The sequence below is a fragment of the Macaca thibetana genome, chromosome 15 (genome assembly GCF_024542745.1).
Source record: "Macaca thibetana thibetana isolate TM-01 chromosome 15, ASM2454274v1, whole genome shotgun sequence".
NCBI lineage: Eukaryota > Metazoa > Chordata > Mammalia > Primates > Cercopithecidae > Macaca > Macaca thibetana.
The window spans coordinates 34,492,215-34,510,426 of record NC_065592.1 but is presented as its reverse complement, the minus strand read 5'-3'; the positions used below and the strand labels follow the sequence as shown (position 1 = coordinate 34,510,426).

The window sequence follows — 18,212 nt, the reverse complement described above, 5'->3', positions numbered from 1 at the left end:
ACAGTAAAGTTTTGCATATATATATTTGCTCTTTTATTTTAAAAATATCCAGGCCACCAAAAAACTAAAAGAAAGTACTTAGGAAGCCCTTACTATGTGTCCAGCATTGTTATAAGTACTTGACATATATTGTGTTCATTTAATCCCCACAATAAATTTTTAAGGTAAGTTCTGTTATTATCCTTATTTTACAGAGAGGGAAACTGAGGCATGGAGAGGCTAAGTCATGTGCCTATGTTTCTCCTTCTGTGTTGTTTTTTGTTGTTGTTTGTTTGTTTGTTTGTTTGAGACGGAGTTTCACTCTGTCGCCCAGGCTGGAGTACAATGGTGCTATCTTGGCTCACTGCAACCTCTGCCTCCTGGGTTCAAGCAATTCTCCTGCTTTAGCCTCCCGAGTAGCTGGGATTACAGGCGTGCGCCACCACACCCGGCTAATTTTTGTATTATTGGTAGAGAGAGGGTTTCCACATGTCGGCCAGGCTGGTCTCGAGCTCCTGACCTCAGGTGATCCGCCCGCCTTGGCCTCCCAAAGTGCTGGGATTACAGGCGTGAGCCACTGCACCCAGCCCTCTTTTTGTGTTTTGAACTGTAAAGAATTAGGAAAAAGTCTTCCTCCTGGTTAGTGGTACTGCAACTGGAGCCTGACTGCCTCGATTTCAGTTCTGACACTATCACTGGTAGTTGTGTGACCTGGGCAGGTTAGATAATCACTCTGTGCCTCAGTTTGCTCATCTGTAAAATTGGAATATAATAGTGTCAAACTCCTAGGGTCATGAGGTTAATGCATTGTTAATACATGTAGGGTATCTAGGAGAGTGCTTGACACATTTTAAGTTCTCAGTGAATGTTAGGTGTTGTCATTATTACTATAGTATTATGTATAAGCCCCTTTAAAATAGAGCTGTTAGAGGCAAGTTATTCTATACTATTAAAATACTGCAAAATATTCAATAACATTATAATTAGATTTCATTGTATCTGAGTTTTAAACCACAAAATATACAGAAAATTTTTGAATTGAGGAAAGAGAAAGACTTATACTACCACCACTATAACTAAATAACATCATTTCTATATAATTCTTCCCGTGTTTTTTCATCGGCTTGTATTTCTGTAGTATAAAAATCATAGCATACGTACCTGTTGGTCCTCCGATTTATCTTTACATTACACCATATACATTTTCCATCTTGTTTTGATAATCTTCACAATTATTCATTATTACCAGGTAAATATCCACCAAATACTATTTGTAAACATTTTCTTACTATTGAACCCTTAGGTGGCTCTAGCCAACTGTATTTTTTAAATGTTTTTGTAAAGAAAATGTGTTTGGCATGGAGAAGTATAGCATTGTGTGTGATGAAGTGGGTCGGTTCTCTACAGCTGATTCAGAAAGGCTTCACCATCTTTCATTTTTGTTTACATATTTATAATTTATCCCTACAGCTAAGAAAGATTAGAAGCAACTTAGGATAAAAGTATATATATGTATACCACACACACACTACACACACTGCTTTTGTTTTTTTTTTCCAGACAGAGTTTCACTCTTGTTGTGCAGGCTGGAGTGCAGTGGCACAATCTTGGCTCACCACAACCTCCACGTCCTGGGTTCAAGTGATTCTCCTGCTTCAACCTCCCGAGTAGCTGGGACTACAAGCATGCCCCACCATGCCCATCTAATTTTTGTATTTTTAGTAGAGACGGGGTTTCTCCATGTTGGTCAGGCTGGTCTCGAACTCCCGACCTCAGGTGATCTGCCCACCTCAGCCTCCCAAAGTGCTGGGATTACAGGCATGAGCTATTGCCCACAACGCTTTTTACAAAGGGAAATAAGAAGCCATTTAGAGGAGTAAGGGAGATACTAAGTGGTAATATTTAATGATGATGATTTTAGTAAACTCTGATTAAGACACTTTGGGTACCAGGCACTGAGGGAAGGGCTTTTGTTAAGTGTTACATTTGGTCCTCCCCTGTAAGGTGAGCTACTAGTATTATATTTGGTTTCCTCTACTCTAAAATAAAGTTTAGAGAACAAATTAAATTGGCCAGATTTAGAGAACTAGAATGTGGCATTCAAGCTCAGGTCTGTCTGACTTCTAAGTTACTAATCACTGTGTGCTATAATTGCCTCAGCTGATGTTAAATTTGTCCTTGGGCCTTTTAAAAATTTTTTTTAAAGCCTTTTGACTCAGTAATTCTGAGCTCACCTACTAAGCCCTGTTTTTTATTAAGAGTTTACAATATGAAGAAATGCATATAATGTAATAAATGAAAAAGCTGAGTAAAACTACTAGGCTTTAGTAGTGTTTAACAATGTTTATAAGAAAAAGAATGGAAATGAATATCTCAAGATGTTAACAATGATTGCTTTTGGATATTGAAAATATAGATAATTCCAAACCCCTACCCCACTTTATTGTAGTAAGATAATATTCTCTATATTGAGTGCGCATTATTTTTTTAATGAAAAATAAAAAGATGGGTTGGGCACGGTGGCTCACGCCTATAATCCCAGCACTTTGGGAGGCTGAGGTGGGCAGATCACCTGAGGTCAGGAGTTCGAGACCAGCCTGGTCAACGATGTGGCGAAACCCCATATCTACTAAAAAAATACGAAAAAAAAAATTAGCCGGGTGTGGTGGCGAGCACCCGTAGTCCCAGCTACTTGGGAGGCTGAGGCGGAGAATCATTTGAACCCAGGAGGCAGAGGTTGCAGTGAGCCAAGATCGCACCACTACACTCCAGCCTGGGCGATAGAGCAAGACTCTGTCTAAAAAAAAAGAGAAAAAAATATAAAGATGATAAAACACAGTGTTCTAAAGTTGACTTTTTTTAGCAGCCTAGTGACCTGTCAAAACTTTTTCTTTGTTTATCATATCCTTTTATTCATATCTTTATAGAGTGCCTACTAGTAATGTGGAAAGGACTATTATAGGTTCTGGTTATATACTGATCAATACATAGAATTTAAAATCTAGTAGAGGGCCAGGCACGGTGGCTCATGCCTATAATCCCAACACTATGGGAGGCTAAGATGGGTGGATCACTTGAGGTCAGGAGTTCGAGACCAACCTGGCCAACATGGGGAAACCCTGTCTCTACTAAAAGTATAAAAATTAGCCAGGCGTAGTGGTACATGCCTGTAATCCCAGCTACTCAGAAGCTGAGGCATGAGAATTAGTTGAATCTGAGAGGCGGAGGTTACAGTGAGCTGAGATAGTGCAACTACACTGCAGCCTGGATGACAAAGCGAGACTCTGTCTCAAAAACAAAAACAAAAGAAACCTAGTAGAAAAGGCAGTTTTGTATCCCTTTTTTCACTTGGTATTACATTATGAGCATTTCTTGTTTTCTTAAAACGTTTCTAACTCTGGTTATACAACTGTTGTGTCATTTATTTAATCCTCAGGTTTTCTGTTTTTTACAGTTGAGCTGTGCTCAATTTTTTACTAACCTAAAATTTGTATTTGTGTATAAATCTTGCCCACATCAATCCTTATTTCCTGAAGACAGAAACCTAGAATTAGAATTAATTAGGATTCTTGATGTGCGTTGCCAAATTGTTTTCCAGAAAGGTATATTTTTAATAATGTAATATTTATAGTATTTCAAATGACCTCAAAAACCATAAAAGATGATAAATACATTTTTAATTGAGAAATTCAAAAAAGAGAAAAATAAGAGGAAGAGAAATCTTCTGGGTTTCTAACATTTTAATATCAATGTTCTTTAGTTTTTTTTCCTAAAAATATAGTTCTGATCATAGAATACAGTAAATCTTTCGAAAAGAGTTTTTCATTACAATTAAATAGCTGCTAGCATGCAGAATTTGTTTCTAATCAGGGAGTTCAACTAATAGATCATAATAAACATTATAAAACATGATGCCAGAAATGAATTGTTTATATACATAGCAACTTGACTGAATCTTGAGGAAACTATGCTGAGCGAAAAAATCTAATCCCAGAAGATTAATTCTGTTTATATAATAGAAATTACAACAGGGCTGGGCTCTGTGGCTCACACCTGTAATCCCAGCACTTTGGGAGGCCAAGGAGGGTGGATCGCTTGAGCCCAGGAGTCTAAGACCAGCTTGAAAAATGTGGCGAAACCCCATTTCTACAAAAAAATACAAAAATTTTCCTGGCATGGTGCGGTGCACCTGTATTCCCAGCTACTCAGGAGGCTGAGGTGGGAGGATCGCTTCAGCCCGGAGGCAGAGGCTGCATTGAGCCGTGATCACACCACTGCATCCAGTCTGGGTGACAGAGCAAGACTCTTTCTCAAAAAGAAAAAAAGTGAAATGACAGCAGTGTGGAAATGGAGAATGGATTTGTGGTTAGAGATCGGGTTGAGGAGGAGGGGAAATACCCATAAAATAGCAAAGTGCAGGGTTTCAGTGATGATGGATATATTCTGCATCTTCACAGTATCAATGTCAATAACATGGTTGTGACATCGATATCATGCTATAGTTTTACAAGATGTTATCATTGAAGGGAACTGGGTAAAGGGTACATGGAACCATTCTACTATTTCTTACAACTGCATGTGAATTCACAATTACCTCAAAATTTTAAATTCAATTTTAAAACTCTGAATTAAAAAAGGCATCATTATGGGTTCCATTTCTATGGTACCCTGATAGTTTTTATGGAATATGAATTAGATTTGTAAGGGAACTTAGCTCTTCTAGTTTAGTGACTTGTAACATATGGTCACTGGCCAATAGGGTCCTAAAGGTAAGAATAGAGATTTATAATCCAATTTAAATTTTTTAAGTATTGATATTTGTCCTAATAAAGCTATCCCGAAACCCTTCAATCTCAAATTTATTTGCTTCTGTGTGAAATTATTTTACCTCCATTTGGTAATGTCTTTTCTCACACTAATTATATCTTCTAGTTGACAATTTATTTGACTTGGGTTAATAAAAATTGAGAATATGAATTATTACTTATAAATGCTATTTTATTGGTAAACAATATATTTCAAAATGTAGGTGCTCTAGAGAAAGAGCATCATAAATGTTGCACTTAGGATGGCAAAAAAAGAAAGGAAGGGAGGGAGGGAGAAACATTGCCAGGCATTGCATTAAATACTTTTAGAATGTTTATTTTAACAATCGTGGGATGTATGTATTATTATGTCTCTTTTAAAGATGGAAAAACAGGCTCAGAATGGTTAAATAAGCTTGCTTAGAGTTACAAAACTAAGTACTAATTCTGTGATTCAAATCTACATCTTTCTGACTCCAAAACTAGTATCATTTCCTTCCTGCTTCCCACATCCTACCCAAAGCATGAATCTCGTCTACTGTATTCCAATAATTTATCCTCTAGAACAGGAATGTCTATTTTTTTTTTCTTTTTTTGAGATGGAATCTTGTTGTGTGCCCAGGCTGGTCTTGAAGTTCTGGGCTCGAGCAATCCTCCTGCCTCAGCCTCCCGAGTAGCTGGGACGGTAGGTGTGAGCCATCATGCCCAGCTAGGATTTCTTAACTTCTAAAGTCATGCGCCCTATTAAGAAAAAAGTTTGATCACAGTTGTTTAATATATTTACATTTATTTATCAATTGTGTGTATATTTTATATATATATAGCTGTTACTAATATATGCCTTATAAAGCATACTAAAGAAGACATTCTAAATGTATGAGAAATATAATAGAAGTCCCAGGTGATCCTGTTAAATACTCCCTAGGATGTGGGTACTCCACCATGGAGATCACTGATATAGTCCAGTACTTCTTGAGACATAGGCTTTATCAGCACCTGGGATACTTTTTAAATGCAAACTACTGGGCTTTATTGTGGATCCAACCAACCAGACTCTGGGAGTAGGGCCCAGGAATCTGCATTCTTAGCCTTTCTACAGTTTGAGAACCATTACTGTATCTGCTTGAATAAGTGCATAACACTCTTTCATTATATTTGGGAATAACTACTACATTTTTTGGCTAAACATCACTAATTGTTGAAGTTATCTCTTGTATGTGAATATTTAACCTTCCATCTCACCAACTTTTTGTCTCAACATCTAGTTTGTTTGAGCCACACCTTCTTTCTATAACTAACTTTACCATTTCAATGGGATTTAACTTTTAATGGCATGCTGAGAGCATGAAGAACCTCAGCCCTCCAATAAGGTGAATGTGCAAGATTTGGAGAGTATAGGAAATAACTCACTCTAAAATTGAAACTAGGAGACTGGAAGAAAATGGAAGTAATGACCGGGCGCGGTGGCTCACACCTGTAATCCCAGCAGTTTGGGAGGCCGAGGCGGGCGGATCACCTGAGGTCAGGAGATAGAGACCAGCCTGGCCAACATGGTGAAACCCTGTCTCTACTAAAAAATACAAAAATAAATTGGCCAGGCGTGGTGGCGAGCACCTGTAGTTCCAGCTACTTGGGAGGCTGAGGCGAAGAATTGCTTGAACCCAGGAGGTGGAGGTTGCAGTGAGCCAAGATCATGCCACTGCTCTCTAGCCTAGGTGACAGAGCAAGACTCTGTCTCAAAAAAAAGAAAAGAAAATGGAAGTAATTAAGCATCTATGGAAATAACCCCAGAAAATAAGTCACTATAAGAGAAGATTCATAAGTGAGTTGCTACAAAAATGGTGGGGGAGTCTTCCAATGCGTGGGCAGACCCAGATTTGCTCACTAAAAGCATCTGAGAGAGGGATCAATTTATAGCTTAACCAATGTATCATCTAATGCAATTTAACTCCAAGTTAAGATAATGGTGAATGAGAAATGCCTTGATGTTGATAAATACTGGAGAAAATGCCAAAGAAGAATTCTCACTCTGCCTCTGCTTAATGCTAGGCAGGAACAGGCTGCCATGATTCTAGAGGTCTCTTTTTTCCCTTTACTTAAAGCCTTATGCAAGACAAAATAATGGACTGGGAAAGAGTGTGTCTAGAATTCAGTAGAATCCATTACTGCTGTGTACCAATATCCAAATATTTCTGAGTTTTTATCTGGAAAGAGCACTGGAGTTGACATCATGAGACCATTATTTGAGTAGGATCTATTCTTTTTTCTACTCTTATGACCTTGACCTTGGGTCTACTCTTTTTTTTCTACTCAGGTTGGCTAGCATCTCTAAGTATGTTTCCCAGTCTATAAAATGGGATGATAATATTTGCCATTAACCATTTATAGTGTTATTGAAAAGCTGTAATAAAATGTATTTTAAACACCACAAAAAATTTAAAATGCTGCATGTGAAATTGTGAAGCATCAGAGTGGGTGGTTCTTGACAATAACTAAATTGGCTATTTCTTTTATTCTTTTAGCATGGATGTTTTTGGCAACCTCTTTCTTCACAGAGAGTCCAAATATAAACTTCATGGCAAATTATATTAAATTTACCACATATTCTATGTGAAATAAAATATGAAACACAGAAAAAGTTCTAAGACTATAGATGTTTGTTGCAGCATTATTTATATCTGAAAACAATGTAAATCTCCACAGTAAGAGAGTGGTTAAATGTATTTTAAATCTCTCATAAAATGAAATTATGTAGCTGAGTAAATATTTATGAAGCATTTATAATGATACTTCTATAAATATTAATGAAAAGCTTATAGTGATTTGTTTATATAATACTATTTCATATATGTGAAAATGCTTAGAAAAAAATACATACCATTACACTGAAATATCACTTTTTTCTTAGTGCTAAGAGTGTGTAAATTTTTTCTAAAATATGTGTACATTTATCTTAAAAATTGCCACAGATTCTAAATAGGTTAAGTTTTAGGGTGCAGCGTAGCATTTAGAAAACTTAATTATCTTTAAACCAGAATCATTTAACGTATGATTTTAAAATGTATATTATATGATAAGCATGCATGACTCTGTGTGTATATGGGAATATATGGATTGTATTTCCTCATTTGAGATGGAATGGCCTCATGCAACCATCACTTATAAATAGTAAAGAGAATTTGAAGTCGGCAAATGATGAGAAAAGAGTGGCTTTCTTCAGTAGGATATTAAATGTGATCTTTGTTCTCTCTGCTTCAGGTGCTGATAGTCTGCAGCACAGGTTTAGCTGGGATTATGCTGCTCAACTACCAGCAGGACTACACAGTATGGGTGCTGCCTCTGATCATCGTCTGCCTCTTTGCTTTCCTAGTCGCTCATTGCTTCCTGTCTATTTACGAAATGGTAGTGGATGTATTATTCTTGTGTTTTGCCATTGATACAAAATACAATGATGGGAGCCCTGGCAGAGAATTCTATATGGATAAAGTGCTGATGGTAAGTACTTCAAATGCCCTTTCCAATTTAGGGATAAAAATACCAATAAAAATATTTTGTAAAACATTATCTATGTTTAATTCACACTATATGCAACTGAGTAATTTAGAATTAACCCCGTAGCACTGACTCATGAATGAGTTTAATCTTGGGTAAGTCAGGGAGGAAGGCTTCTTGGCATGGACAAGATCATTTCAGATCACCTAGCTAGAGTTGTACTCGTTAATAGTCCTAAGTTCACCCTATTCCTGCTGCCCCTCTCTCTGTAGTTAGATAGATTTGAATTGACTTTTTAAACCAGCTTCTAGCCTTTTCCTGAAATGGGGCTCAAAGACAAAATATCCTGTTTCCCAGGTCCTAGTGCCTACCTGTCTTTCTCTGTCCACCATTGCCCCAAACATTACTGCTGTCAACCCTGATTAAAACTCATCATCTTAAATATGGTAGGCCAAACTGAAAGCATTTTGTGATGAATATGGATAACAGACCCATGACTGATAGAGTGTATAGTTATTTATTAGTCAAGATCTGAACCTTTACACAGATACTATATGCAGATTTTTCATATTAGAACCTCAATTAAATGTCTTTAAAAATTTGAAAACCTTATTAAATGGCTTAAGTACCATTATAATCAGTGTTAAATGTTACCAAGTAAAGATGCTTTCTAAATAATAGTAGTTTGCTATTAAGCTATGAAATATTTCTATCTCAAAATGGGTAATATTGAATACTAAGCATTATACATTGAAATAACAAGTCATTTTCCAGGAGCATATTTTATCCAGTTAAATCTGAAATAAGTGTATTAATAAATAGGCTAGATTTTTTATTTTTTTTATTTTTTTTATTTTTTTGAGACAGAGTCTTGCTTTGTCAACCAGACTGGAGTATAGTGGCATGGTCTTGGCTCTGCAGCCTCTACCTCCCAGGTTCAAGCAGTTCTGCCTCAGCCTCCCAAGTAGCTGTGATTACATGCGTGTGCCACCACTCCTGGCTAATTTTTGCATTTTTAGTAGAGATAGGGTTTTACCATGTTGGCCAGGCTGGTCTTGAACTCCTGTCCTCAGGTGATCTGCCTGCCTTGGCCTTCCAAAATGCTGGGATTACAGGTGTGAGCCACCACACCCAGCCTAGATTTTTTTTTTTTTTTTCAATAGCAAGAATGCCAAATGATTTAGCTGACCTATTTGGCATTGATTTTCTCTTTTTCTGACAACATCAGCTAAATTGTGGACATTTTCTTAATGTCTAAACTAATTCTAACTGGTTATTTTCTGAATGGAATTTGATCATGATTATTGCATCTCTTTTGTGATTAAAGCATTTAGAAGAGTGTTATTGTTTTTTAAGTCACTGATCAAAAGCAGAGTAAAGAATACTATTTTCCACCCTTCAGTTTTCTCTGTAGGAATGGTGAGGATATTTAATGAAGAAGTGCCCTGTAAATGTTGACAGAATGGAAATGTTCCCTTTGGGGCACATTCCCATTTCGACTACTACTAACCATAGGTTCTGGTTGATACACCCTGTCTTCCTTCTTTATGAAGTAATGTCATGGTCAGATTGACACTTTTTTAAAAGATAGTTTGTTTGTGGTTTGGTTAAGAAAAAAAGCATTATGTGCTTAGCAATATCAGTGTGTTCTTTTACCTTCTGTGGTTATTTAAAAGTGGAGGCTTATGGAGTAACATGTTCTTCTTGTTTCATTTAACCTTGATATAGAAAAAAACAACAATAACAAATAAAATGATATTCTGAGTATGAGAAAATAGCCTCTTAAAAATGTTAGGTGTTTTCTCTTCCACATAGAACTAACATTATCTCTTGGAGCCTTAGTAAGATTGTCACAATGAATGGATGGAAAGATGTTTTAAATCAGCGGATTGCAGGATCCATTCCTGCAAATTTAGCAGCCCTCATGTGTGATACTAAACATTCTTTATTGCTATGTTTTTAGGCCATCCATTTACCAAGATTGAGTCAAAAATGTAAATGTTCTTTAGAATTCATCTACTAACAAATCTGAAAGGAACCAAGAATTTACGCATTGTGATCCATATTTTGCAGGAGTTTGTGGAAAACAGTAGGAAAGCAATGAAAGAAGCTGGTAAGGGAGGCGTCGCTGATGCCAGAGAGCTAAAGCCGATGGTAGGTGGAGATGAGGAGGTGGCCGCCCTCCAAGAATTTCACTTTCACTTCCTCTCTCTCTCTGTCTTCACTGACTGCACTTCTTCAGGAGAAGCTTTTGTTATCTGTATCACGCAGGACGTGCTGCTCTTTCTGTTTGTGTGCTTACCCATCACTTGGATGGCAGAATTCTTGTCACAACTGAGACCACCTTCTGTAAAAGTAAGCTGAAAGGAACAACATCCTCGTCAGTGCTCGGTGGGGGGTAGGGGATGATAGTTTTGTCCCTAAGGTAAAACTGCTATTGCTCTTTCCGTTTCAACTGTCAGTGTTTGGCTTTCATCAGACTGAACATTTTGGTGTACACTTGAACTGACGGTTTGACTTTTATCATTTTGGAAGGTGATCATAGCAATTCCTTTCAACTTGCTAAAATTCATACTCCCCCATTTTAAAATATTGTTCTGTTTACATCACTGTCCTTTTCCCTTGGCTGACATTTTCTTCTGTTGCCTAGTTGTACTTTCTTTGTTTCTTAAGCTTTATTTTTCAGTAGCAACAAGGCTGTTTTCATCAATACCCACATTCCCACTCAGTAAGACAATCTAGTCTTCTCCCAGTTTAATTGTGAGATGGATAAATTATTTCTGGTCATTGATATTATATATATGTATATATATACAAATATATCTCTGTACTCCACTTTTATTTGAAAAAAGCAGCTTAATGAGTGTAAGAGAACCTTGAGCCGCTTTTCACATGGGTATTGTCACATATATTTCACATGGGTATAGCGTAGCAACAGATGCCTCTGTCATATATTGGTCTAATTACTTCCTAATTTAAATGCGTATTTTTTTAATAGCATGTTTGTTTTCAAATATTATGTAATTGTCTTCATCCTTAAATAATTAATTTTAAACAATGTGCCCTCTAACTGCATATAATGTTCAAAAGTGTGAGGTAAGGACTTTCCTTTCTATCTTCCTTACACTTTAATAAATGATTTGATTTATAGCAAACTTGTCCAACCTGCTGCCTGTGGGCCGCATATGGCTTAGGAAGGCTTTCAGCACAAATTCATACACTTTATTACAACATGAGATTTTTTTGCATTTCTTTTTTTTAAGCCCATCAGCTATCCTTAATGTATTTTATATGCAGCCCAAGACAATTCTTCTTCCAGGGTGGCCTGGGGAAGCCAAAAGATTGGATACTGCTGATTTATAGGTTTTCAACTTTAAAATATATGGTATAAAATAAGTTCATTTAAGTAGACCGAGTGTGGTGGCTCATGCCTGTAATCCTAGCACTTTGGGAGGTTGAAGCAGGTGGATTGCCTGACCTCAGGAGTTTGAGACCACCCTGGGCAAAACGGTGAATCCCCGTCTCTACTAAAATACAAAAAACAAAAAACAAAAAGAAATCCCATCTGTACTAAAATAAAAAAAAAAAAAAAAAAAAAAATTAGTTGGGCATGGCAGTGAGTGCCTGTAATCCCAGTTACTTGGGAGGCTGAGGCAGGAGAATTGCTTGAACCTGAGAGGCGGAGGTTGCAGTGAGCCAAGATTGCACCATTGCATTCCAGCCTAGGCGACAGAGCAAGAGTCCATCTTAAAAAAAAAAAAGTGTATATATGGTATAAAATAAGCTCATTTAAGAGTAAAGGAAATAGGCTTATTTATGGGGGGAGGCAGGGAGGCTATATGTATATGCAAACTAATTGCATATTCAACCTAAGTTAAAGCCTCGATAAAATATTTAGATATAAACCCTTTTTTCTATAACCCTTTCCAGTGCCTATTTTGGTGTTACTCTTACTTAATAGCATGAATAATTATAAAATCAAATTTAAATGTTTAGATCCCAGAGCACAGATCACTCTAGTACCCACATAGCTCTGAATTTTAAGTTTGTATCACCTAGACATGGATTGCTTGGGCAGATGGCAGCTCACCAGCAATCTTCCCAGTCAGGTTCCATGCCCGCCCTCCACACCTTTCTGTATCCCTCTTACTTCACAAAGGCTGAGGAGGGCAGCAGTGGAGATTCTGCCAACCCTATGGCAACATGGAGAAAGGAGGGAGGCTTCCTTTCTTCTTCTGCTTGGTAGTCCTAATTGTTCAGCAAATCGATTCTAAGCCCAAAACTTAAAAAGATACAAGAAATCTTTAAATAAAAACCAAGCTTTCCCCCCTTTTCTGTCTCTCCAGTGATTGAAGCTTTCATTATATCATTCAGTAATAAGCGTTTAAAGAAAGGGAGAACTATTTCGAGGTTGAAGACTAGGTAATCTTGCCATGAGTTGGCACAGATTTCTATAGTATTATTTAATGAATGGTAGATGAATTGTAGTAGATCAGAATGCAAGTATACTTTCCTTACCTAAACTCCTAATTTATAGGCAATAATCCTGGGAGAACTGCCCAGGTTATGTGGCATTCTACCAGATGCCAAATATTTTAGAAGGAGTTCTTTCCTATTAGTATTTTTAGTTTTGAAATAGTGTCCCTTACTTCAAACAATGCATTAAAATCTTCATTTAATTTTTGCTTTCATTTTCTGTTGTTCAGTTCATTGCTTGCAGATTAATGGCAAAAACCCTCTTCTGCATCCCAAAATACATCTTCTATGTGCATCGTTCTGGTGCTTTGGACATTGTAGCATTGGGTCCCTAAGAATAATGTTTTCAATGGTTAAAAAGCTCGCAGAAGACAAGTGTGAAATATTTCTCACAGAGTAGTTTTATTTTCTCAGCACCTCAGTACTTCCTTTATTTCTCTTCCACAGTATGCATGGTTAGAGTTGGCCCCTACTAACACCATTCCCTTGCATGTGTTTCTAAAAATCTGTTTGAGAAATTTCTACCTTAAGTTTGGGGATTGATAGAATTTAGGATTGCTTATTTGTATTTGCTTGATATAATTTACATATTGTTGCTGTAGATGAAAGTTCTATAAAAGAGCATCATGCCTATTTTGCAGTAGCTCTAGAAACATTGCTGCTGTTTGAATTCACTATCTTCCTCCCTCCTCAATGGGATCTTTTAATTTACGCTTCATTTTTAGCCTATACAATAATGTTCAGTAAAATGAGGTTTTATATTTTCCTTTTGACAGGGGATCATTGAACTAAACATGAGAACTTCCAGTTTTGTTCTCGAACTTTTCCCTGAGAGAGGCTCACTAGTTAAGGAAACTTTAAAGATTTATGAATTTTTTTTTATGATTCTTTGAAAGTGATTTTGGATAAATGTACCAAAAGTGATAAAAAGGTTTAGGAAAGAGATTTTCTGACTGACTGCTTGCTATCATATAGCAAAGAACTTAAAGAGAAAAGGGAGGAAAAATCCTAGACCCTGTAGGAACATGGGCTAGAGAAGTATGCTCTGTGTATCTCAGAGATGATCCTGGAGAAAGTGTGACTTTCAACATTCGTAAGAATTTCAGCTCCAGGAATTCAGGGGAGAAGGATTCTCAGTCCATTTTGCCATCTTGCTGTTTGTGACCATGTGTATATTTGTAACATCATTCATGATCTCCTTTTAATGGTAATTGTCTAAGATTATACTCTGTATGACTTTGTTTTCTAGGCTTCGGGAGCAAGTTCTGCTTGAACCTAGCCGACGGTTATGGAAACCCATTGACATTCCAAAACAATATATACACATAACTATGTATTTGTGTGTGTGGGTGTGTGTATATATGTATATGTATGTGTGTATATATGTATATGTATATACACACACACACATAAATCAGCCAAAATCAGAGAAAAGGAACAGGGATTTAATACCTTTTTTATGCTTATTTTTGTCAAACATGTACTCCTTTCATACGGGTGGCTTTTACAAGGCAACTTCCGTCATTTAATGTTTTCAACTGTAATTGTCTTAATGGAAGTGTTAAAATTCATATCTGATTAACATTTTTAATAACTTAGAGGAGATTTTAACTTTAGTTATTTAAAAATAGGCAAAATTATTGTACCAAATTATGTCTAAAGTTTATTCAGGGGTGATTTCCCTGATGTGTGTATAAAATCAAGATCTTATTTTACTGATGCATAAGTCCTAGTGAGTCAAGACTAGGCATATGCTTTCAGATAAATAAGGAATTACTCCAATCAGTTTTCCCCAATCAAAGAAGCCATGTCATTTTACTTTTAGAAACATACAAGTGGGCCCAATATGGGAATTTTCATAATAGTTCATACATTTGTCAGCTAACGTTAAAAGGTAACCAACTCCTCAGGTATTTGTAGTTTACCCTAACGCTTCTTTAAAAGAAAGTAGGTAAAAAAAGAAAAGGGTAGATAATCTTTCGTATGCAAACTTTTTCCTTATATTTTGTCTTTCTTTCCTTTTTGACTTTAGTAGCATCCTCCACACATTTGTGTGCCTGATTTGAAAGGAAGCTGGGGCACCCAGCGAGTTTAGCCTTTAAGTTTCTGTGTATTGATTTGCAGATTAAGTAATGCTGGGAGGAATAAAGAAGGGACAGAAACATGGAACATAAAGCATTGAAAATTGCGGTGCTTGGGCTTCTGCTTCAGAGTAACGTCAGTGGCTTAGGGTTAAATGGCCATTTTATTCAAATGCTTGCTATACAATCTGAAAACACACTGGCAGGTGCTCCTCTCCTTGGCAATTCATTGAGTATCCAGAGTTCTACGATGTTTAACTGAAGAATTGGCTAATGTGTTGATCCTCCAGTGTGACTGTTCTTTTTGTTTGGGGGTAGGTCTGGGGTTTTTTGCTTTTTTATTCCTGAAGCTTACCAGATATGAATGGCTAATATTCCATTGTTCTGCTTATTGTAATGGTGAATGCTTTAAGAAAAAAAAAGTGTAATTTGCTAAGAATAATTCATGATCTGTTTATGCGATAACTCCTTTTTGTTACAATTTTTTTAAAAAAAGCTATTTTTGTTAATGTAAAGTAAATATTTCAGAGCAAATTTTTTAAACTTATTGCACTAAATACAGGCTCTGTACAAAAAACAAAAAAAGCCTCAGCATTTTATCATTCCATGGAAGGAGAATCTTTTGAAAGAAAGCATTGCCTCCTACCAGAACTAGACAGTGAATGAGACCGGTATTATGGAAATGCATACAAGTAATGTCACTAGGGCTTCATAAGCAGCTGTTTGCTAATGTGCTTCCTTTCAAAGGGTTGGACCTCTAAATTGCTGCAAAAGGTAAATGGTATTTTTTTTTAAGTATTGGCGTTCTTTACTCTAGGTAGGCTAAAATTTGCTAAATGCCTTGGTTTCTTTTCAAAGTTCATGTAATATTTCTGATTTTTCAGAATATTTGCAATAAGAGTCTGGATTTTAAAAAACACACACATACACACAATTAAGAGCTCATGTCTTAGCAAGATCTGGGAAACCAACATTGCAAGAGTAGCTATTTGGAAAGAATAATTCTCCAGAAGTTAACATCTAACATCTAGTATCACCAAACAGTATCACTGTTCTCTTTTGTTCATCTGATATGGAATAAATATAATTATGTAACTAACAATTGTCCAAATAGATGAGAGAGCAAATCATGTGAGAAAATTCAGAATACCATCTGTTTCATAGCCACACAGATTTTGGACTTTCACAAACATTGGGAACTAAATTTAGAATTGGCAAAAGTCTAGAAGATGGGTATCCAAACAGAAGACATTCCAGGAGCTAGCAATTTAAAGAGGTGTCCCTCCAAAGTGACCTGATGGAAGTCCTGAACTTGGAAATTAGGTTCTACTCACTTGGACATCCCTGCATCATGGACTGTTGCTGCTCCCTGTTCCATATGCTCGCAATCTCAGCTATTTGGAAGCCACCAGGAATGCTTTCTAATTATCATTTGCAACTAGAACTGTAATCAGAAAGAAATTTTGTATTTTTGTATAACTTGATTGTGTGCCATTTTATATAACAGGTCCTGTTTTACAAATAAATTTTGTTTTACTAACATTGTGTTTAGAAATTATAATCTATGTGTAACCATGTCATTTGAGTTGCAAATTATTTGCCAGGCTGTTTTCCTTAAGTAAATTCATGTGCCATATAGAAATATGCAGATATGCATATACATTACACAGGCACACACAGAGAGATATTTAATATGTGGAATATCACTCTCTCATGAGCTTTATTCCTTGATTAATTTGATAAAGCCTCACAGAAGATTTTAAGCAATATTTAAATATGTTGAGGTTATGTTTGGATATTCCTGCTGCCTCTTTTCATTCATTTCAAGTCATTCTTCAGCTAGCTATGGGCTGCCTTATTGCTATTCGCTCACTGCTTCCATCTTCTGCCCAAGTGAGAAGAATAGATGAAGAACAGAAATTTATCTGTGAAATGTGGATACCCGAATAATTTTATAAATCATTGATTCTGTGTTGTGGTTTTTGTCTTCTTCTGTGGTGAATCTTCAAAACTGCATTTAGGACTCATATTTCTAGAGTTTTAGTTGGGGTCCTCTATTGTCAATTGTAGTAGTGACCAGAGTATCATGGTTTCTGCCATCAGATAATTAAAGCTCTGGTGGATAATTTAGACTTTCTAAGCTCCTGCCTCAAGAATAAGGTCTTCCATAATACGGAAGAGAAAAGTTATATTTCATTGTAAATCCAAGAGACCCATCTTCTATGAGAGGCTTACCGGTGCAGTAGTAATAAAACATTAGCAATTTAGCTAGAGCACTGAGATTGTATAATCCTTGCGTGGATGAGCAGAGCTCAAAGCCAGTTGTTCCCTTAAACCATTTAATGCAATGGCTAATGTTTAGGATTAAAGTTTTTATTTTATCCTATAAGATAATTAAGTCCTAAGTCACTACAACTTAAGTAGCTTAAGTGTATGTTGGTCCCCAAACTTTTTCCATAATGGTTAAGGAGGAGGCACTTACTGAGTTTATTTTAAAGTTATGCTAGAAATGTTCTTCTTTTGTAGAGATGCTCTCTCTCTCTCTCTCTCTTTTTTTTCCCCCACGAAGGGCATTAAGCTGCTGATGGTAAGTGATTTCCAATACCACTGATCTTGGTATCTGCCAAGGGCTTCCTTGCCTTCCCTGGGCAGTTTTAGGATTTCACCCCAGTAGGGGGTATGAGGCACTGACCCCTTTATTCTGGACCCAAACTGCTTTAGAGCAGAGTTAATACCTCTCCCTCACTCTTCAGAACAGCTACAGGAACTGCAGGCACCACATATGTGTGAGGCCACATCACTGCCCCTGAGGCTTCAACCATTTCCACCATGCACTATCACTGGCTACTAACAGCCATTTCAAGAGATCTTGTAGCCTGCAAGCTAGAATTCTGGGATCAGTTCCAAAACCAGAACTGCCAGTAATGTTGACTTGAATATTTTATTTGATTTTTGGTCAGTAACCTTTTCATTTAAACTGGACTTTCCAATAGCCTTAACATGGCCTCTGAGAAGTTTCCTCCAGAAAGGTCTTTAAGCTTTCGCTTTTCAATAAGTAAATTCTTTACTGCTTTTCTACTGCTACTTAAAAACAACAACAGCAACAAAACTCTCAGAGTCTGGAGGCTTATCAGTGTACCTGCCACAGTTAATTTCTGTATTCTTTTCATACATTCCATCTGACAAATAAGAGTGCACTATCATGGCTTGCCTAGAGTTGTTAAGAAGTGGTCTGTGAATACATATCGAAAAAATGTGGGTTCATAAGTAAAAGCGTAACGCAGAGATTTGTGTATTCTGTATTCACAGCATAGGCTGCCTTTTGCTTTAAATGCATATTCATGTATCTTTGTGTACTAAGAATGCGTGTTAGCCTTTT

At 36.7% G+C, this 18,212-nt stretch overlaps 1 protein-coding gene across 4 annotated transcripts in view; it reads left to right on the top strand.

The window, feature by feature from the left end:
• SLC44A1 (solute carrier family 44 member 1) overlaps positions 1-18,212 on the top strand; it is a 196,918-nt gene that overhangs the window by 132,858 nt on the left and 45,848 nt on the right. For 2 of the 4 annotated variants that reach the window (XM_050761842.1, XM_050761844.1), the window contains 3 exons: positions 8,043-8,279; positions 10,350-10,430; positions 14,002-16,373. In XM_050761842.1, coding sequence (XP_050617799.1) covers positions 8,043-8,279; positions 10,350-10,430; positions 14,002-14,025 — 342 coding nt within the window. In that variant the 3' untranslated portion in view covers positions 14,026-16,373. Of the gene's footprint in view, positions 1-8,042; positions 8,280-10,349; positions 10,641-14,001; positions 16,374-18,212 lie in introns of those variants that run through there. The other 2 variants (XM_050761843.1, XM_050761841.1) reach the window with 2 other exon arrangements.